Source organism: Antechinus flavipes, chromosome 2 (assembly GCF_016432865.1).
Source record: "Antechinus flavipes isolate AdamAnt ecotype Samford, QLD, Australia chromosome 2, AdamAnt_v2, whole genome shotgun sequence".
In the NCBI taxonomy this organism is placed as follows: Eukaryota; Metazoa; Chordata; class Mammalia; order Dasyuromorphia; family Dasyuridae; genus Antechinus; species Antechinus flavipes.
Window position 1 is genome coordinate 343,198,204 of NC_067399.1, and position 22,779 is coordinate 343,220,982.

General features: G+C 33.3%; 1 protein-coding gene across 2 annotated transcripts in view; it reads right to left on the bottom strand.

Annotated features, from left to right (window-relative positions):
* The window catches only part of NEMF (nuclear export mediator factor), a 78,556-nt gene that overhangs the window by 27,128 nt on the left and 28,649 nt on the right, over window positions 1-22,779 (bottom strand). For both annotated transcript variants that reach the window (XM_051977921.1, XM_051977922.1), the window contains exons 15-26: window positions 20,403-20,466; window positions 19,896-19,984; window positions 17,039-17,142; window positions 16,464-16,526; window positions 15,808-15,920; window positions 12,579-12,636; window positions 11,873-11,931; window positions 11,661-11,781; window positions 8,246-8,591; window positions 7,052-7,094; window positions 5,850-5,899; window positions 3,816-3,963 (exon numbers count right to left, since the gene is read on the bottom strand). In XM_051977921.1, the coding sequence (XP_051833881.1) occupies window positions 3,816-3,963; window positions 5,850-5,899; window positions 7,052-7,094; window positions 8,246-8,591; window positions 11,661-11,781; window positions 11,873-11,931; window positions 12,579-12,636; window positions 15,808-15,920; window positions 16,464-16,526; window positions 17,039-17,142; window positions 19,896-19,984; window positions 20,403-20,466 (1,258 nt within the window). The remainder of the gene's footprint in view (window positions 1-3,815; window positions 3,964-5,849; window positions 5,900-7,051; window positions 7,095-8,245; window positions 8,592-11,660; window positions 11,782-11,872; window positions 11,932-12,578; window positions 12,637-15,807; window positions 15,921-16,463; window positions 16,527-17,038; window positions 17,143-19,895; window positions 19,985-20,402; window positions 20,467-22,779) is intronic.

Sequence of the window (22,779 nt, forward strand, 5' to 3'; positions counted from 1 at the left end):
AGGGAAAGGGATCAGTATGTGCCAAAATATTTGTGGCAGCCCTGTTTGTAGTGACTAGAAACTGGAAAATGAATGGATGCCCATCAACTGGAGAATGGTTGGGTAAATTGTGGTATATGAATGTTATGGAATGTTATTGTTCTGTAAGAAATGACTAGGAGGACGAATACAGAGAGGCTTGGAAAGACTTACATGAATTGATACTGAGTGAAATGAGCAGAACCAAGAGATCATTATACACTTCAACAATGATACTGTAGGAGGATGTATTCTGATGGAAGTGGATTTCTTTGACAAAGAGAAGACCTAACTCAGTTTCAATTGCTCAATGATGGACAGAAGCAGCTATACTCAAAGAAAGAACACTGGGAAATGAATATAAACTGTTTGCATTTTTGTTTTTCTTCCCAGGTTACTTTTACCTTCTGAATCCAATTCTTCATGTGCAACAAGAGAACTGTTCGGTTCTGCACACATATATTGTATCTAGGATATACTGTGACATATTTAACATGTATAGGACTGCTTGCCATCTGGGAAAGGGGGTGGAGGGAAGGAGGGGAAAATTTGGAACAGAAGTCAGTGCAAGGGATAATATAAAAAATTACCTTGGCATGGGTTCTGTCAATAAAAAGTTATAATTATTAAAAAAAAAAAAAAAAAAAAGAAATCCCATACTAGTTTAGAAGAATTATTATCTTCTGTGCATTTTTTTCCCATTTTACCAATTCTTCTCTTTAAGGCATTCTTTTCCTCATTGATTTTTTGTACTTCCTTTACCGTTACATTCTTTTACATGGTATACTCTGTTAAGGTGTTATTTACGTCAGTATTTTTTTTTGTGCGTGCGTCTTCTTTACCAAACTGTTGGCTTTTCTTTTCTTTTGGGCATCATTTCATTTTTCTTCTCAATTTTACCTCTACCTTTCTTATTTGATTTTCAAAATTCTTTTGTGAGCTCTTTTATTGAACTGAGTTGAGATCAATTCATATTTCTCTTGGAGGCTTTGTATGTATGAGCAATAACTTTGTTAGCTTTTGAGCATGTTTTGATCTTCCTTGTTACCATAATGACTTTCTATGGTCAAAATATTTTTCTGTTCATGCTTCCAGCACATTACTTGACTTTTAAAATTTTTTTAAAAGTAGGGCTTTGCTTCCAGAGTGAAGGATATACTGTTCTAAGCTTTCAGGGGTTTTATTATGCAGCTGTTTTCAGAGATCCTCTTAGAGACTTGCAGTTTTCAATTTTTTCAAGTTGGTATGATCTTAAAAGAGATATATTTACTACTCTCCTGGCCTATGCTCTGGTCTGTGAATGACCACAAGCATTTTTTTCTGCCCTAGAGCTGAGGAGGGAACCTACTTGACTGTGGCTGCAAGCTCTAAGATGTTAATGCTCCTCCTTGACTTGGAAATACTATCAGAACTGTGACTCAGATCAGAGTACAGGCAAAGCAACAGAGTTTTGCTTCATTGTCAGCAAAGAGTCTCCTATAATCTTCTTTTGACCAATTTGTTCAATCTCCTTACTATCTGTGGGCTGAAAACTCCACTATCCTTGCTGATTCAGGGGCTCCCAAGGCCTCCTCCTCCTGATTTTCTGGGGCTGGGGCTATGTAGGGTCTGAGCTGGATTCTCACCCAGGTACAACAAATCTTTCCCACCTGTCTACTAAGTTATCTTTGGTGTCTTTGGGCTGAAAAGTCTGGAAACTGCCACTGTTCTCAATGATTCAGTCATCCCAAGACCTGTTTCTGGTTTACTGGTGCTGAGACTGTGCTGGAGAAACCTGCACTAGACTGTGATCCATTATCACCCAGTGTGACAAGCCTTTCTTGCCAACTTTCAAAGTTGTCCTAGCCTGGAAAATTTTTCACTCTGTTTCTTAGTGAGTTCTGCCCATCTTGAATTTGTTTAGGTCATTAATTAAAGGTACTTGGAGGAGCGCTCGAGTGGGTCCCTGCCTTTTCTTCACTATTTGGGTCTATTCCCCTGTACATAGAGTCTTGCTGAGGATGCACCTAGATGGGTCAGTGAATAAAATCTTGGGCTTGGAATTGGGAAGACAGTATTCAGATTTGTCCTCAAATACTTTTTGTGTGACATTGAACAAATCATTTGACCTATCCCTCAGTTGCCTCAACTGTAAAATCGGAATAGTAAGTTACTTGCCTTGTGGGATTTTGTGAGTATGAAATGAGATAATATTTAAGTATTTTTCAGTTAATATTATTATTATTATTAATTGGAACTAACAGAAATGACTGTGTTGGATTAATTAAATAATTGTTACTTACTTCATTGTGATGATAGTTAATATTGGTTTTTTAAAAAATTACTAAAAAGTAAAAAATGGGTTTTTTTGTAGTTTATTAATAAAAATAATAAATAGCATTGTAAGGTTTGCTAAGCAAGTTAACTATCTGTTAACTCATTTGATCCTCACAACAATCTTGTGAAATGAGTGCTATTTTGATCCCTATTTAATACATGAGAAAACTAGAGGCAAAGTCTAAGTGAGTTCCTCAGGATTACACAGTTCTTTGAGACAGAATTTGAACACAAATCTTCTTGATTCCAAAGTTTGACACTCTACTGACTGTACTGACTAAGGAAAAAAGAAGCCTAGAGAAAAAGGCAAGAATTTCAATTGGGGGAATGTTTGTATTTGGTGGTAAGAGGAGAAAAAGTCAGAAAAGGAGAAAGAAAGATCAGAAGAACAGAACTATAAACTAAAGAATTTTAAAGGTTACTTGTCCAACTTTGCTTATGTTATTAAAAAAATAATTTGGCAATCTAAAGAAAATTAATTTGCCCAAGATTACACAGCTAAGTACTATAACTGAGACCTTAGGCTTCCAATTCAATGACTTTTCCATTATGCCAAGCAGCCTTTTAGCACAGAATATGGTAGGCCATAGAAGAAAGTTTCAAGAAGAGACTGATCAAGAGTCAGATGTTACAAAGAAGTCATGAAATATACAGACTGAGAAAAGCACTCTATATTTTGTACTTAGGAAGCCATTTGTAGGCTTCAAAAAACCAATTTCATTTGAATAATAGAAAGAGAAGGCAGACTACAAGAAATCAGAGAATAATAAGTAGGGAGTTTAAATTACTCCTTTAAGAAGTTTTAGGGCCAAAGACAAATAGGACAGTAAGATCATAAGTTAGTAAACTATTATATGCTCTGAACAAATTCCTTGAGATTTTTGGTCTTTCATAGAGTGTAGAGTCTGAAATCAGGAAGAATAAGTATACATCTGTCCTCAGACACTGACTACCTATATAACACCATTAACCTCTGTCTCTGTTTCTTCATCTTTAAAATAAGATAATAATAGCATCTACTTCCCAGGGTTGAAGTGAGAATAAAATGAGATAATAATTGAAAATCACTTAATACAGTGATTGGCACATAGTAAATACGGTAAGTTAGTTATTAGTATTACATTATAAGTTAAAGTATCAGTGACCATAAGTCACTTAAAATTATGCTTAAGAATTTTTAATAAACCCTCACAAAATTTCCCGGCTAAACTCGACAAAAGGCATTAAGACAGAGAATGGAAAACCCACTTAACTTCTCTGGGCCCTAATTTCCTCAAAAAATACTTAGACTTGTTCTCTTAGGTCCTTCCCACCTCTTAAATTTAAGTCTATGATTATCTATTAAATAATTTTAATTTCTTTTACATCTTATATTTCAGTAAAATGAAAAATTAGAATCCCACAAAACCTTATTTTTTCTACCAACCACATTTTAGTAGTAATTTTAATTACTATTAATCTTGTAACTTCTCAGCCTCTACCTTCTGTCCTCTCTTCACTGGTTGTGGACCTGAAACAGTTTTGCTTGTATTTGGAAAAACTTCAGTCTTCAGTGTATTTTCTTTTCCCTTGTCCTCCAATATATCTAAATCTGTTGAATCATTTGGTTGCTTTTTTTTCTTCATTTCCCTAAAAATGAACAAAACAGAAATTTCTGATCTTTATTAATTCAAACTCTTTGAATCCAAAACAACTTTCTCAGCTCTGCCATAGTCAGTTGGACATGACTTCAAATCCTGTCTCATATATCTACTATGTATTAGTCTCAGTTTCCCCATCTTATAATAATAGCAATCACTCCATTGGGTTGTTGTATCATATAAAATAAAAAGTGAAACATGCTTTGTAAAACTTAAAATGCTATATTAATATGGGTATCTATAAGACTATAACAGGAATAGCAATAATGGCTCAAGTATATTACTAGATATAAAAGCCTAACTTGCTATAAGTGTCAACTATTTCTAATATAATACAAAAAAACATGTAAATTTTGTGGTGCATAACATTTTAAAACAGCTTCTAAACTTTCTAACAGAGAATACATCTAAAGTCACCAATTTTCCCCTTCTTCTTTTCCTCTTCTAATCCAATCTAAAGCTAAACAAAGGTGAAACAATGGCCTAATACAATGAATAATCTAGGCAATCAATGACCTATCATTTGGCCCCACCTACATTTTCAACCTTAACTCACTCAACCAACTGCTTTAACTATTCTAGCTGAGTGATCTTTTCTTCCCAGTGAATTCCTATAGTACTTTTACAGATAACAGACTTGGAACTTCTTTAAGCTTGCCTATGTATATTATTTCTTCTAAAGTGTTTCTGTCCTATTTTCCTTAATCAATTTTAATTACAAAGATAAGTACCATATTTCCATCTCGTTCTATTCCAAAACCTGGCACAGTTTTTTCCATTTACTTTGTTCTACTATAGATAATGATTTGCTACAAATATACTGCCCTGACTTTCTAAGTTCATTTAAAAAATACCCTAATATTTCTAGTTCTATTTCCACTTTAAAAATATTGCCCAATCTGCTAATCTTCTTTACATGATAGAGTTAAAAAGAGAGAGAGAGAGAGAGAGAGAACTTTCATAGCACTTCCTTAAATCAAAACTTATGGTATTTTCTCTAATTTTTTTTTAAGTCTCTTTTACATGAGTTTTTCCTGATTAATTCCCTTTATTCTTTAGCCTGACCAATACATTCAGGAACCATCTCTCCCTTCAATACGCTTTTATATTTTTTATACATATATGTTAGTTCTCCTTAAGGAAAAGGCATTAGCCTTCTTTTCTTTAATAAATGCCCTCTATGGTATAGAACCTATTTTGTTGCCTCAACAGAGAAATTCAATGTTCAAATCCTCCATATTTTGACTCCATCCTTCCTGGCTATCCTTTTATCATATTAATTTCTTTCCCTTGTTCTTCATTTCAGCCAAACTGGAGACCTGTCTATTCTCCATTCTTTCACTGATCTCTCATGGTAAGGCATTTGGCATCTGCTAAAACCCTGCTCTTATTTTTCTAAGTCAAATACAGATGTCACGCCTTCATCAAGACTATTTCCTTCACAACAACTCTAGCCTTGACATTTATCATAGCTGGGATCTCTTTACTTTCTTTGGTATCAAGTTATTTGAGTGTTTCTTTTTCTACTTCATGGAGATCACAGCCTATCTTTGTATCCCCAACACCCAGTGCCTTAAACATGGGAGGCATTCAATAAATATTTCCCAGACTGATTTTGCAATTTATTAAGATGAGATCAATAGCCATATTAAATCCTAGTAATTAATCCTAATAAAGTTCAGGTCTTTAAACAGAAAAACCTTTTACATTTAAACATTAAAAATTAAATTAAGTGACTTATTATTCTGAGACTTATAAACAAGTAATTTCAATTTAATAAAGCTGAGCTTTGAAAAGAGATAGCTGGTATGTCAACTAAACTATCATTAGTTACAAATCAAGATGTTTGATTTTTGAAAATACAAATTGTTTTACCTTCGTTCCTTGGCTGACAAATGCCTCCGGCCATGTAATTTACTGTCATTCTATTAAGCCAAAGAAACAAGCAAAAAGAACAAAAAACAAAAAACAAAAAAATAAACCCCAATACTAATGACTTTTCAAATATTAAAAACAAAAGCAAAAAATGTTTTATGAATGCCTTTAATTATTTCTAGTGTCAAAGAAAATCACTTAAGGAAGCAAAAAATATCTGATTCAAAGACCCTATCTGATAATGCATATGTGTTCTGTCCTAGTGGGCCCCTCTGCTTCTCTGCCATGAAAGGGCCTATTTTTGATTATCTCTTTTTCAAGATAATCACAGGTTTTTCTATTACTTTCAATTCTTCATCTTCATCATTATATTTATTAATTAATAACATTCCTTCATTTCAGCCATTTCCCAAAGGATGGCATCTACTTTCTTTTTAGTTCTTTGCTACCACAAACAGTAATGCTATGACTTTTATGATATAAAATGAGGTTTTATTTTGAATTTTCACTTTGTGGTATAAGCCCACTGGCAGTAATACTGCCAGGTCAGAGAATATAGGCAGTTTAGTAACTTTTCTTCCATGATTCCAAATTGAAATCCAAAACAGTTGGACCACATTTCATCAAAGCCCCTCCAATATTGTTTCCATCTTTAAAAAAAAAACCCTTTAAGTGTTGCTTTATTTTGTATTTTTTAAAACTTATTAGAGACTTGGATCATACTTTTATGTGGCCATTTATAATTTGAAAGTTTCATATTCATTTATCTATTGCAGAATGGCACTTGATATAACTGTATATTCTGAAGGTAAGACTTTTACTAATAACACTGCTGCAAATATTTTTCTCATTCTACCCCCTTTCCACTACTCTGTCTTTATTGATTTTATCTGTATTAACATATTTCCAGTTTTATATAGTAAAAATAGTCTATTTTATCTTTTAAAATGTCTTTTATTGCTTGTCTGGTTAAGATTTCTCTTCCTAACCACTGTGGTGGAAAATACTTGGTCTCACTCTAATATTAACGGTTTGATCTTTTATATTCAGGTCACCTTTCCATTTTGAGCTTTTTGTTACATATGATATAAAATATTTGATCTAATCCTAATTTCTACAAAATTGCTAACTTAAAAAGTTACTTTCTTCTTTTAAAAGTACACATAATGCTATTTTCTTTAAAAAGTTCAGCAACAACTTACCACATCAGAAGTATCTTCTCTAGCAACTGTTTTCTGGAAGGATCTATGAAAACAAGAACAAATTCTATCACTTATTAGTAATAGCTTTTTAAAAATCACCTTAGGCATCAAAACAAAATGCTCTTCACATACCCTTTTTCATTAGTAACACTACAATAAATCCAATCTTTGGTAAAATCTATATAATATTGTTCTTTTAGATTTTCTCTATATTATACTCTTCACTCGGACAAGATATATTTTAAGCTTTTTGCAAGGCCATCAGCTTTATACAATCAATTTAGGAAATGATAGCCTTGTGTTTGTTTCTAATTTGATTTAGATTAGTTGAAATCAGATTTCATAAAGCATTTTCACATATGCTGATTTTTTAATTTCTACATTTCTTAAAAATAAAGGAATTATCCTGTAAAATGGTATAGTTATTATGGATATCAATGTGGAATTAGGAAGATATCTCCACCCTTTGAGATTCCTTTCTTAGAAATCTAAGAATTAGATTAAGAATCTTAGAAATCTTTATGTTATTGATAAAAAGAAAGTTGCCAAATACACAAAAATATTAATGAAGTAGATATCCATGAATATAATGGAATATTATTGTCATATGAGATTACATGATGTAATGAATACAGAAAAATATGGATTTACATGAACTGATGTAGAGTAAAGTAAGCAGGACTAAAAATACAATACACACAATGACTATGATAATATAAATGGAAAGAATCACACCAAAAAATCAAAAATGAATGTAACAAAATTATAAAGCTCAAGCATGATTTGAATGAAGACATACGAGAAGACAGAACAAATCCACTCCTTCATAAAGATGAGAGGTCTCCAGGTGTTACATATAGCACTTTTCCTGATATTTTCAATGTATTAATCAATTTTGTTAATTTTTTTTCCTCTTGTTATAATTATGGTTTTTGGGGAAAGTGAAGGAAGAATATATAAGATTCCTTCATTTCAGCCATTTCCCAAAGGATGGCATCTACTTTGATTTAAGAGACAAAATACATCAATTAAAACTCTTTAAAATCAATTAAAACTCTAAAAATCAAACAAAGAGTTATCATCTAGTTTCTGAAATAAATCTATTAGGGAAGAGGGAAGGCTCAATCTTTTTGTTACTTTTCTATATTATCACTAGCTCTTCATAAAACTTCACATTAGTTACTTTTGAATCACCTTTGGGACTGAAGGTGAGATAGATCAATTGTAGTATCTGGATAATTTAATGATATTTCAGATTCATCCTTCCTTTTACTTGCTATTTCCTGATCTGATTTCATTGTTTGAGATTTTCCACTGTCATTGGTGTTATCATCATTGTCGTCATCGCTGTCGTCATCATCACCATCATCATCATTGGCATCATCATCTGAGCTCTCTTCTTGTGCTGATCCTTCTTTTGGTCTGTTTTTGTCATTTTGAATGCTAATGACCTCTTGATCAATTTGATTTACTACTTCCCTTTCTTCTACAGTTTCAGAAGTTTCTTCTTGATCCTCTCCACTGCTGCTATCACCATTATCTGCATCAGAATAAGGAAAATTAAAGTTAAAATATCACAACAAAGTAGAGTGGACAAAGAAGTCAGTCTACCAGGACAAATTTTCTTTTCTTTTAGTTTTATTGATGACTTCTGCTTTCATAAAAGTTATTTCCCTTTAACCCACTCCCACTAATTGAGACTTCTCTTAAAGTAAAGAAGATCATTTAAGAAAAACCATAAAACATAATGACCATATCTGCTGGCAAATACCACACTCCATATTTGTGGTCCACCATCTTTCTCCTAAAAGAGAAAAGTAGATTTCAACATCAATTCCCTGGGAAAGAAATTGGTCATTATAATTAAATAATAGTTTGACTTCTGGCAATTTTGAGGAGCAGGAAGCTATTTAAAAAAATGCTTTTCTCATGCAAAATCAGATAACTGAGGTACTACTTCACACCTCTCAAACTGGCTAAAATAACAGGAAAAGATAATGATGAATGTCAGAGGGAATGTAGGAAAACTGGGTAACAAATGCATTGTTGGTAGAGCTGTGAAATGATTCAACCATTCTGGAGAGTAACTTGGAACTATGTCCAAAGGACTATCAAATTGTGCATATTGTTTTATCCAGCAATGTCTCTACTGGGTCTATATCCCAAAGAGATCATAAAAAAGGCAAAAGGATCTACATATGCAAAAATATTTATAGCAGCAAGGAACTGGAAAACGAGTGGATGCCCATCTGTTGGAGAATGGCATATAAATGTTGTGGAATCTAAGAAATGGAATGTTTCGTAAGAAATGATGATAAGCCTGGAAAGATTTATATAAACTTATGTTAAGTGAGCAGAACCAAGAGAACATTGCACATAATCACAAGATTATATGATGGATTACCTTATTGATTTAAGGCAATTTCAATAAACCTATTGAAATAAAATTTCAATAAATAAAAATGGAAAATACCATCCAAATCCAGAGAGAGAACTATGAAGACTGAATTTGAATCAAAGCATAGTTTTTCTACTTTTTTTATTGTTGTTTGTTTCTTTGTTGTTGTTTTTTCCCCTTTTCTCATGTTTTTTCTCCCTTTGATCTGATTTTTTTTCCTCAAATATGAAAATATGTTTAAAAGAACTGCACATGTTTAACCTACACTGGATTGCTTGCTGTCTTGGGGTGGAAGAAAAATTTGAAACACAAGGTTTTGAAAAGGTGAATACTGAAAAACTATTAAAGTTTTTCAAAACTGCTTTTTTTCTCTGAGGGCAGATAATTCAAAGGCTCAGTGGTCATGACTATGGGCAGTCTCATCCAATTTCTAGTAAATGACTCATAACTTCTATTTATGGAGTATTTTCATAAAATAAGAACAAAATAAGAGAAAGTATACATTTGATTTTGTATTTTATACATTGATGAATCAAATAGTAATGGGAAATACTATTCAGGATTAGAGAATAACTAAAAAATGCTCTTTAGAAATCCAAAGATGCAGCAGTTAGATGGCACAATGGCCCTCATCAGGAGGACTTAAATTCAAATCCGGCCTCAGACACTTAACATTTCCTAGTTGTGCGACCCTGGGCAAGTCACTTAACCCCAATTGTCTCTCACATACACAAAAATCCAAGGAATAATCTAGCAGAGAATAAAAGGGAAGAAAGGGGGAAGGAATCATAAGAATAGGGCCTGTAAAACCATATGAATGGAAATATTCAGCTAAGGTTATAAGGGTTCAGAGAGGAAGTTTATACAGTGCAATAAGGAAGTACAAAGGCCTAGAAGCCTGAAATCCCTGGATGTGATTTTCTGTGACCAGCATGGACTGCCTAGTGAGCAGAACTATGGTCGCACTGAGATTGCATCATCAACGGGAGGCATCTCCTTCCCTAATTGGCTGTATGTGTGTGACCTCATCGACCCTATATAAACAATGGGGAATAGGAAGTAGGTGGAATTCACTAGGAGTGAGGAGGTGGTCTGCTAGGGCAGGATGTGAACCCGTGGAATAAAGATCTTGAGTTTGCATGCAGCTGTCCTCCGGTGCTCTGCTGGACGGTGCTCTGCTGGACGTTAGAACCACCTCTTGGTGAGGCGGTGGCCAGAGATCTCTGAAAACCTCTGACTGAGTGAGAACCACTGTGTGAGAAGTGGCCAGAGATTTTCTGAAGGCCTGGAATTAGGTGTGACTGGTAACGGTAACCTCCTAGTGAGAGTTTATATAACTCCCTTTGTCAATATACATCAGCAAAATAAAGAAGTACTTAGGGAATTCAAAGGTAAAATGACTTGCCCAGGACCACAAAATCACTGAAGTTAAACTTGAAGGTTGGCTCTGAACCTGGATTTCTATCCTCTACACCACAGTTTCTCATATGTTTTTTACATTTCCCATATATATCTTATCTAAAGGAATTATGCTAATGTGTTTTAACTAATACAGTACTATTTAACTTGGAGTTAATAAATTAAGCAAAAACTCAAATGACAAATTCTAAGGATATGCAATTCCTCAACATGGAAAACTCAAGAATGTGCTATCTCTCACATTCATCTTTATATGACTTCGTACAAAAGTCCTATAAGAGTAGCTGGTAGCCCATAGAAGTAAAGGGATTTCCCAAAGAAACAAAACAAGTAACTGTCAGAAACCCCAGTACTCCAACCATTTTACAACATGTACTCTACAATGACAAACTTATACTTATTGTAAAGTCATCTGTGCATTATTTATAATAATTCTTAGGTGCAAAATTAAATACTAATTCTACATATTATTAAATTATCTTTGTGATAGTTAATTTCACATTTGCTAAATTATTTTTTATTATTTTAGTAAATAATTAAATCTATTATAAATATTAGATTTAGTTAATCAGTTTCCAGTTTGGGTACAAGAAACATTAAGTGCCTACTATGTACAAGGCACTGTGTTGGGCACTTAGACTACAAAGAAAAAGGAAACCAAAATTCAGAACAGTTAGTAATCTACGAAAAGAAACATATTTGTTCAAATATTATTCTCTTAATTAAAAATATTTTTATAGATTACCAAAATAATAACCATTCTTATTGAATTTGATGAAATTCATGAAATACCTAATGGCTCCATTTCTTCTGAAACTAGCTTACTAGCGCTGCTAGCCACTGTCTCCAAATCTTCATCTTGACCTCTGACTTTCCGTTCCCCTCGATGTCTCCAAACACATGGTTCATCTACCTAGAGAACCAATTTTTCACGTAAGTGATTTTTGTCTAAGTTGCTAATGAAATATAAGAAAAGAAAAAATAACTAGGAAAATGAAGAGTACCTTAAATAGGAAACTAAACCCCATCATAAGATATGAAGGAGGAAGAAAATTCTTCTTTCCTAAAAAAGATAATGTACATCTCTGCTTTTAAAAAGTTTCTATAAGATGAACAGTCATGAATGAAATGGAAATTTATTGTCACATATTTTGAATTTTCTCTAATATCCTGCTAGGTACATGACAGTATTTTGTTATTGTTTTTTCATTTTTCTGTCTATTTTGTTTTTTCTTTTGTATTTAATTTTAAATATTTTTTTAAAGGGTGAATGATAAAAGAAAAACATTTCTATATTTGTTTGCAAAATATATTAGTGGCTTCAAGTATTTCACTACATGACAGAGTATGCAGAAATATATGCAAGACAAAGATTTCTATATTATGTATAGTGAAGTTAGTAGAAGTACATGATTATCCTTAGTTTTACATTTCTCACATCTTAAAACAATTCACTTTCATCATTCTTTCTATTGAAATATATGCCACAGTCATATAATCTTAAACCAATAAAATTATAAATGGATTTGAAGACAGTAAATCTTGCCCCTAAAGTGCCAAAACTGTCCCCATTTACTACAAAGATCACACAAGACACAGTTGCATTCAGTCCTTACTTTATGCTAATGAATAGCATTAAATAGATTCCTAAAAATATATGCCCTTCACAATTCCTCAGTGGAAATGAGGAAATTGATATTAAATCCATACCTCTTATCATGAAGCTTCCTGTTGTCAAATATTCTCCAGTTGGTGCTGTTTTAGAGACCTGAAAAATAATATTAGATTCAATTAACAAGAGAAATACTGAAAGAATGAATGAAAAGGGGAATAGATGGGAACAAGCATTTACTGTGGATCAATCACTACAATCACTTACAATTATTATCTCATTTGATACTCACAACAATTCTTTGTTGAGTGTTACATTTGTCCACATTTTACAATTGAGAAATTGAGAGAGAATGAGAGATAAGTGATTTGCAAGGATAAAAGAACTGGTGAATGGGCCCAGACTTAGTCTTCAATTCTGCCAGTTTCAACTCAAGAATTTTATTTTTAATTTTACTTTTAGTTCTATAAGTTATCACAAAACACTGAACACTAAGAGAGATTGTCATTTGGTGGCTGAAAAGACATATAAAATACAAAGAAGAGAAGAGATAATTTTCTAAATTTTAGATTGTTAAGAATAATTCTCTATAAAAATTAATGGACTAGAAGTTCAGTGCAAAAAAATAGAGAAGTATAAAAATGTAATAGCTGAGGTAGAAAACATGAATGTTCTAAAATGGAATTTTGTGACTGGCATATGGCAATACAGGGATTATAATTAAAATTTAAAATTATAACCTAGTCAAAGGGAATAATATTAGTAATAGATTGTACCTGTCAGTTATACCTTTTCAGGTATTTTGCAAAAGCATATTTCTATTTATCAATTCTTTCTCTAGATGCAGATAGCATCCTCCTTTCTAGGTCCTTTGCAGTTAATATGGAATTTATAATAATCAAAATGACTTAGCTGATTCAAAGTTAATCTTAAAACAATATTGCTCACACTGTTCTCTTGGTCTGCAGATTTTCCTCTTCATTATTTTGTACACATCTATCTAATGAAATCATAATTTCTTAAAGCACAGTAGTATTCCAATACAATTATATATTATAACTAGTTTAGTCATTCCCCAACTGATGAAAATCCCCATAACTTCCAGTTCTTTGCCATCAAAAAGAGAACTGTTTTAAGTATTTTGAACACTTAGGTTCTTTTCCTTTCTCCCTAAATACCTTTGAAATTAGACATAGTAGTAATATTGCTGGTTCAAAGGGTATAGGCAGTTTAATAACTCTTTGGGCATAATTCCAGATTACTTTCTAAAATGGTTGGATCAGTTTACAGTTCCACCAACAATGAATTAGTGTCCCAGTTTTCTCATATCCCCTCCAATTTGTTACTTTCCCCTTCAATTGTGTTAGCCAATCTGATAGGTATAAAATGATAACTCAAAGTTGTTTTAATGTGCATTTATTTCTCTACTCAATAATGACTCAAGGGCATTTTTTCAAATGGCAATAAAATATTTTGATTTCTTTATAGGAAAATTGCCTGTCCATATTCTTTGATCATTTATCAATTGAGGAAAAACTCATGTCTCTTTCTCTAATACAGATAGAAAGATATTATATATACACTCCCCCTACCAAATCATCCCCTGCCTAAATATAAATATCTTTATCACCCATGCAATTCTATCCATCATCCTAGGCAAATGAGAGAGAGAGAGAGAGAGAGAGAGAGAGAGAGAGAAGTGACTTGCCAGGATAAAACAATTGATGATTGGGCCCAGATTTAATCTTGGGTCTTCAATTCTGCCAGTTTCAACTTATCTTTTCCCTCCTCCTCCCCCCTGCCCCAGGGCTGGTGCTTTTTATTTTTTTTATTTGAAAAAATAGTGTAAGAAAAAAAAGGAAAACAGAAAAGAAATACAAAACAAAATAAAACAAAACATAAGAGAACATTGTCATGAGTACAGCAGAACATCAGGAAGGATTCAAAATATGTAACAACAAATTACCAGATCAAGTAAGTACATAATGTTAAGTAGATGAAATTATATTCATGAATGATCACTGCTTCTTTACTTCCTTGTAAATCATTCTTTGGTTCTCTGCTACTCTCCTAATGATTCTTAACATTTGATATTTATTGTACATTTTTAGGCAACCATATATAATGCTTTATGGTTCACAAAGTATTTTACAAAGACTATCTCATTTAATTTATAGAGCAACCCTGTAAGATAGGATTATTATTAATGTTACAATTTTATAGAAAAGGGAAAACTGAGGCTAAAAGATTAAAAGACATGCCCAGGTGCACACAGGTAAATAATGTCTGGGCCAGAATTTAAAGTTAGGTCTTTTTGAGTATAAGTCCAGCTCTCTATCTGTTGGAATCTTTACAAACTGCTAACTCATTAGAGTTGATAGATTATTGATCTGATCTTGCAAGGAGATGTTTTGGGCCAGAATCTGAAACAAGGTACTAAGTAGAACTAATTGATACAATGCTTGTGTTCACACCTTTATTCCTTGGAGTTCACACATTTGGGAGATTTCAGGGTTTAATATGAGATATCTGAATTCACACCTCCCTTGAAGCTCTTAGGGCCAGAGAGCACGCTGGGAGATATCCCACAATCCCACTCTCTCAGATATAAAAATCAGACAGAGGCCTAATCAAGAGAATTCAGCTGAATTAGATTGGAGAGAGCACGCTGGGACAGACACGGAGCACTCTGGGAGATTGAGAGCCAGAAGCATTCTCTCAGAGGCAAGAGAGATTCATTCCATTTTCCACTTGGCTGGCTGGAGGCTGAAGGACAAACCTTTGGATTTGGAGACATTTGGAGGTAGCTCTTGGAACCAAGAGGCTGAAGGACATACCTTTGGATTTGGAGACATTTGGAGGGAGCTCTTGGAACCAAGCAGAGAGATAGGCCTCTCAACTAACCGGGCTTTTTTAGGAGAAAATAAACACCTGTATTTTTACCAGCTGGCTGCATTTTGGGTGATTATTACTTTCAACTGAAACTAAGGCTGCCTCCACAAAACCTCCCCGAGAAATCTGCTTTCTCCCAGAGAGTATCATTATTATATTTTAAAGAACAAAAACACCACATCTATCCACCTAACTGTTCCAATTGTGACACTATGCATAAAATACGGTCAAATAAAAGATTAACCTTGATTCTATAATGTCAAAGAAAGACTCTATCCAGCAAGACATGGATTGTGGTGGTACTCAGTATTAGTTCAACAATCCTATTTTTTAATACTGGCCTCCTTGAATTAATTTTGTTTATTTATAAATTTACTGACATATTATTCACATATACTAATTTTTCCTTTTAAGAAAAGGAAAAGCTCCCATTACCTGATGATGATACACCCACCAAGCACTGGTGATAACTCGAGCATCCCAGGCAGCACTATAACACAACGCCATTGTGCCAGCTTCTGTCAAAGTCCGTGGTGGGATTGGTTCTCCTATAACAATAATGGCACAACTGCTGTGTTGTCTCTCCTCCCTCTCCCCACATACTAATAAAATCAAGTCACTTCTAGTGAAATAGGTCTTAAATAAGAAAAAGGGATACCAATATTAATGGCAATCCTATTCACTTATCTCAAAATGTTAATCTTATACCAATTAAAACATTCATCTAGTAATTAGCTTTAAACAGGGCCATATGATTGGGGATAAAGGTGAGGGAAGTGGGAAACAGCAGTTATCAAGATGAAATTACATGATCTTAGAAAGACAAAGCAGAATTGTTGTGTTCCATTCGGGCATAGCCTCTGACAGTACTATTTGGGATGGTGAAGCAACAATGGCAAGTTTGGCAGGGCAGAAAATGACAAGGATAAAGTTAAGGATGAAAGCTGTTTGGTCCCAGAGAATGCAGAGTTTAGCTTTACTAAGGCACAGAGGAAATGAAAAACAGAATAGAGTAATATATTCTTTATCATACGAAACTTCTATAACTCAGAATTAGCATTTATCTTCTTAAAGGAGATCGAAAATGTTACCTGTGGGATTCTTAATTACACAGCTTGTCGCACCATGAAGATCAGCATGAACATAAATATCTCCTTTAAAAAAAAAAATCAAAAAGGAACATCACAATACACATAAGTTCTAAGTATAAAGAGACTGCTTGCAAATTTCAGCACTGAAAAATTGAACAAAATTACAGTTTTTTTCCTTCAGGAAACTCATTAGAATAAATTTCAATAAGTAGGTCATGGACAACCAGATTATGAGGACTTTGATTTTGCTGGAATCAGGTGTTCCACAAATCAGTAAATTTCATTGTGGAACAATTTATTTCTATTTCCAAGAACCTTGGCTTTTGTTATCTGGCATCAAAAAGACCTTGAACAATCATTTAATATCTATTGGCCTTAGTTTTTCTCATGATTAGACTAGACTAGTTAAAACTCTAAGCTTCCTTTCACCTTATTTAAATCCTATGATTTTTTGTTTTGTCTTGTCCAAGATGATATTCAAAGGGAATACAAGATGAAGAAAAATGCTTTTGTGATCAAGATAGCTAGTTTGTACATTTAAAAAACTTCAAAAATTTAACATGGATTTTACAAACCTGGTGTCAAATATCGCTTCACAATCATTTCATTTTGTTGTTGATCTCTTCCACCTATAATGAGATAGTTCTCAGAGCTAATAAACCATAAAAACTTCTCAAACCTGTCAAATCAGGAGAAAAAAAATTAGCTAGCATATGATTTTTTTTTCTTCCTCTCTAAGATCATCGAGCAACTAGGAAGTATAGTATGCTTGGCCCCACCATCTTCTTTCTGAGTTCAAATCTGGGCTCAGAAACTGGCTGTGTGACCCTAGGCAAGTCACTTAATTCCCATTTGCCTCAGTTTCCTCATCTGCAAAATGAGCTGGAGAAGAAAATGGCAAACTATTCTAGTATCTTAGCAAACTAAGCATCAACTGGGATCATGAAGAATCAGACAACTGAAAAACAATTGAACAATATAAGATCTTTAAAATTCCCACGTCTGAATTTCCTTTTCAAAATAATTTTCATCATGAAGACTTAAAAGTTTAACATGAAAACCAAAAACTAATTGAAGGTCTCATGTGATCATTTTTATAAACTGACTAAAATCTTTTTATCCTGTTCTAAACTGTTAATTTCAGTAGAAAATATAAGAATTATTCTCTCATCTCTTAAAGGTAGATCCAGTGAAAATCATAAAAGAAGAAAAATGATTAATCATTCAAAAAGGAAAAAGTTGCTTCTATAGTTATTTACTATAATTTCTTAAGTGACAGCTCAGTTCAAAAAAGATTTCATGTGCACTATTAGGCAGACCTATAAATATAATAGTTCATCTTTCATTGAAGAACCAGATAGCACTGAAAATATGAATACAAAAATGATAAAGTTTCTGCTTTTAAGGAGCTTATATAGTAAAAACAAACAACACCAGGGTTGTCCTCTGACCCAAATCACTAATCATCATTAATAAAACAAAGAATAAGAAAAAATATCCATATGTACAAAAATAATTAAAGCAACTCTTTTTGTAGGGGCATAGGATTGGAAATTAAGAAAAAAGGGGTATCCAACTGGGGAATGGCTGAACAAATTATGGTATACGAGCATAATAGAATACTATTATGTTGAAGGAAATTATTAAAATGACAATTTCATAAGAAGCAGCAAGGAAAACTGGTATGAACAGATGTAAAATAAAGTAAGCAGAACCAGGAGAATAATGTAATACAGGAGAACTATGCAATACTGCTAACAGAATAAAGGCCTTTGGAAGATTTAAGAGTTCTGATCAACACAACAAATAATGAGATCCCTTAAGACAGATGAGGAAGCATGCTACTCACTAGAGAGGGTGAAGAATTTTCAAGATGCAGAATAAAACACTTTTTAGACATGGCCAATGTGGGAATGTGTTCTCTTAATTATGCATATTTTGTTACAAGTTTGGTTTTACTTTTTTTTTCTAATGAAGAGAAAGACAGGAGAGAAAAAAATAGCTTTTAACGGAAATAAAAATTTAAGTCTTTATGAAACTAATACATACATTTATCGAGAACATTCTTGATGAACATGTTAGAAGAGCATGGACAGGCTTCAGCAAAATTCTCATAAAAGACCACATCTTTACAAACTGACTGAAAGGTGCAGAGAAAAAAATGCTACTGGGGTTATTTTAGGATGATTACAAAAGTGGTTTAACTTTGTTTTTGTTACTCTTTTCAGCTTTTAAATCAGATTGGCTACACATTTATCAATAATGTTTCTCATTTCAAAGAGTCAAAAAGATCAGTTTTAGAACCTTTTCCCTTTTTCTCACTCCTCTCTACAGTCTGGTAAAGCCTATAAACCTTTTCTCAGAACAAGGTTTAAAGGCATAAAATAAATTACATAGGATTATTTTTAAAAAATCATACTGAAATACAATTTTATATATACTTGTGTTTTTACACACAAACACACTGAACTCAATTCTAAGGTAGGCATTTCTGATCCAGTAATTAAATAGTCCTCCCAGTTCCCAATCTATCTCCTTCTGCAGGGGATTTTTAACAAGGTAAGATTCGAGTGTACCTTTTAGCTTTTCCAGTCTGGATGCCGGATGGGCCTCTCAATGAAATTTATGACAACATTAAATTTTTTTGGTTGTCATGATATATTCACCTTTTTTTTTTTTTTTTTGAAAACTTTCAGATATTTTCGACAACAATTGTTTTCTTGCCTTGCTTTCCTAGTTTTTGTAATCCAACCCCAATAGACAGATGAGGAAAGTTCGGACCAAAGAGGTTAAGAGATGAGCCCAATGCCATACAGGTTGTGCCAGAGATAGGGTTTAATATAGTTCACTAACTCAAATCCACTATTCTTTTCATTATACTATACTTTGGTTCTAAGTACCGCATTGTAGGAAAAATACAGATGACTAGAGTCTATCCAGAAAAAGAAGATCCAAGATATGAGAATCCTAAAAATCATGCCATAGAAGGTTCAGTTACAGGGTCTGGGATATTAGTAGCAATGAAATAGAGCAGCTATCTTCAACTAGAAAAGAGATTAGTACTTCACACAATGTGAGAAATGATAGGGACCTAAGCAACCACCAAATTTAGCCCATACACAAAGAAATACTCTTTGAAGAATACCAAATAAGTGGTCTCAGAGATTTTTTTTTTTCTGGGGCCCAGAGGGCAATGATAGAAACAGCAGATTTCTATTCAACACAAGGTACAACTTCCTAAAATAAGAGTAATTCAAAAGTGAAATGGTAAATTACAAACACTTACAATAGGAATGAGGATTCCCTGGAGTTTTAAAAGAGGGGGAAAACTTCATTGGTTTCTTAATATCCATTTTAATTCCTTCATATGGTGGGAATGATTCTCCAAATGAGAAATGGGAAAACTGAGAAGTGCAAAATAAATCCACTTACCAATACACTTTCCTTGCTTTCTGAATAGTGGTAACCATCTGAACTTCTTTGAGGGTTTGTTTTGTTTTCTTTTCCGCAGATCTGAATGCCTACAAATGAAGAAAATCATTTTAGAAGGAATAGGTTACAAACAAAGGGCTAACTGTAAAACCTAAGAAACTTGTAATCAGAGAATCATAGAATTTTAAAGCTGCAAGGAACAGTAGTGACCTATGATTACTACCTTATTTTATAGAAAAGGAAACTGAAGTCTTGAGAAATAAATTAATTTATGCAAAGTCACCCAACTAAGAGATCTCAAATCTAAGAATAGAATCTAGATCTCCAGATTCCTACTCCAGTGCTCTTTCAATACTGTCTATATATGTAAAAGTGAATAGAAAAGACATAGGAAAGGGAAGAAAGAATTCAATAAGGCCATTAAAGTATGAGAGAGGAGAAAGAATTCAATAAGGCCATTAAAGTATGAGAGAGGGGAAAAGTTAAAGTCTGAGAAATATTCAATACCTTCTCAGCAGCTTCAACAGTTTTTTGTGTTTTTCTGGCAGCATGTCTCTTGTGGTCATAGTATCTGCAATAACATAAATTTATCTCAAAATCCAAACATCGTGACTTCTATTTTTTGAAGCATTTACTATGTGCTTAAATCCTACCTATGCTGGATACTGGTGATATCTTCTCTCAAGCAATTTACATTTTACTGGGGGAGATAACATCTATACATCCATCTATCTAAGTGCTAGTGTCTCTGGCTTATTGAGGCAATTGGGGTTAAGTGACTTGCCCAGGATCACACAGCTAGGATGTGTTAAGTGTCTGAGGCCAAATTTGAACTCAGTTCCTCCTGACTTCACAGCTGGTACTCTACCCATTGTGCCACCTAGCTGCCCCATGACTTTTATTTTTTATGAACTTTATTCTGTAGGGCAGTTACATTTGATAAAGATTAAGCAAATAAACAAATATCTTGGATGAAATGAATGTTCAAAATGGGAAATATATTTCTGAAATATCTTTGAATCTTATTTTTTAAGAATTTACAAGAAAAGTTTTATATGATAAAAATGCTTTTAAAATTTCTTTTTGAGATCAATAATATCAAAGGAATTAATGAAAAAATGCAAAGGAAAGTGGCAGAACTCTACAAGATCTAAAACTATATTATAAAGCAATAGCCATCAAAAACATTTGGTAATGGTTAAGAAATAAGAGGAGTGCATGAGTAGAATAGGTTACGTACACAAGACATTATAGTCAATGACTATAATAATCTATTGTTTGATAAACACAAAGACTAGCTTCTGGAATAAGAACTCACTACTTGACAAAAATTGCCAGGAAAAGTGGAGAATGGTATGGCAGAAACTCAGCACAGACTATATCTTATAGGTTATACCAAAATAAGGTTGAAATGGGTTCATGATTTAGACATAAAAGGTGATACTATGAGCAAATTAGAAAAGCATGGGAGAGTTTACCTGTCAGATCTTTAGAAAAGAGAGGAATTTGTGGCCAAACAAGAAATAGACAGTATTATGAAATGCAAAATGGATAATTGTATCATAGTAATTGAAAAAGTTTTTTCGTAAATAAACCCAAAGCAGCAAAGATTAGGAGGGAAGCAGAAAGCTGGGCAACAATTTTTATAGTCAGTGCTTCTGATAAAGACCTCATTAAATATAGAGAGAACTAAGTCAAATTTATAAGAATATTAATCATTCCCCAACCAATAAATGGTCAAAGGATATGAAGAATTTTCAGATGAATTAATTAAAGCCATCTATAGTCATATGAAAAAATGTTCTGTTCTGGAGAACAATCTGGAGTTATGCCCAAGAAGTTATCAAACTGTGCATACCCTTTGATCCAGCAGTGCTACTACTGGGCTTATACCCCAAAGAGACACTAAAGAAGGGAAAGGGACCTGTATGTGCCAAAATGTTTGTGGCAGCCCTGTTTGTAGTGACTAGAAACTGGAAAATGAATGGAATATTATTGTTCTATAAGAAATGACCAGCAGGATGAATACAGAAAGGCTTGGAGAGACTTATATGAACTGATACTATGTGAAATGAGCAGAACCAGGAGATCATTATATTCTTCAACAATGATACTGTTTGAGGATGTATTCTGATGGAAGTAGATTTCTTCGACAAAGAAAAAATCTAACTCAGTTTCAATTGATCAATGATGGACAGAAGCAGCTACACCCAAAGAAAGAACACTGGGAAAAGAACACTGTTTGCATTTTTGTTTTTCTTCCCAGGTTATTTTTACCTTCTGAATCTAATTCTTCCTGTGCAGCAAGAGAACTGTTCAGTTTTGCACAAATATATTGTATCTAGGATATACTATGACATATTTAATATGTATAGGACTGCTTGCCATCTGGGAGAGAGCGTGGAGGGAGGGAGGGGAAAAGTCGGAACAGAAGTGAGTGCAAGGGATAATGTTGTAAAAAATTATCCAGGCATGGATTCTGTCAATAAAAAGTTATAATTATTTTAAAAAAAGAAAAAATGTTCTACACTACTCATTAGAGAAATGCAAATCTAAACATCTCTGAGGTCTCACCACATCTATCAGATTGGTAATATAACAGAAAAGAAAATGATAATTACTGGAGAAGTGGGAAAACTGGGACACTAATGCACTATTGGTGGAGTTTGTGAATGATCCAGTCATTCTGGAAAAAAATTTGGAACTATGCCCTAAGGGTTATAAAACTGTGCATACCCTTTCATCCAGTAGTGTATTGGGTCTGTATTCCAAAGAGATTATAAAAGAGGGAAAAGGACCCAGATGTGCAAAAATGTTTGTAGTAGCTCTTTTTGTGGTATCAAAGAATTGGAAATTGAGTGAATGCCCCTAAGTTGGGGAATGG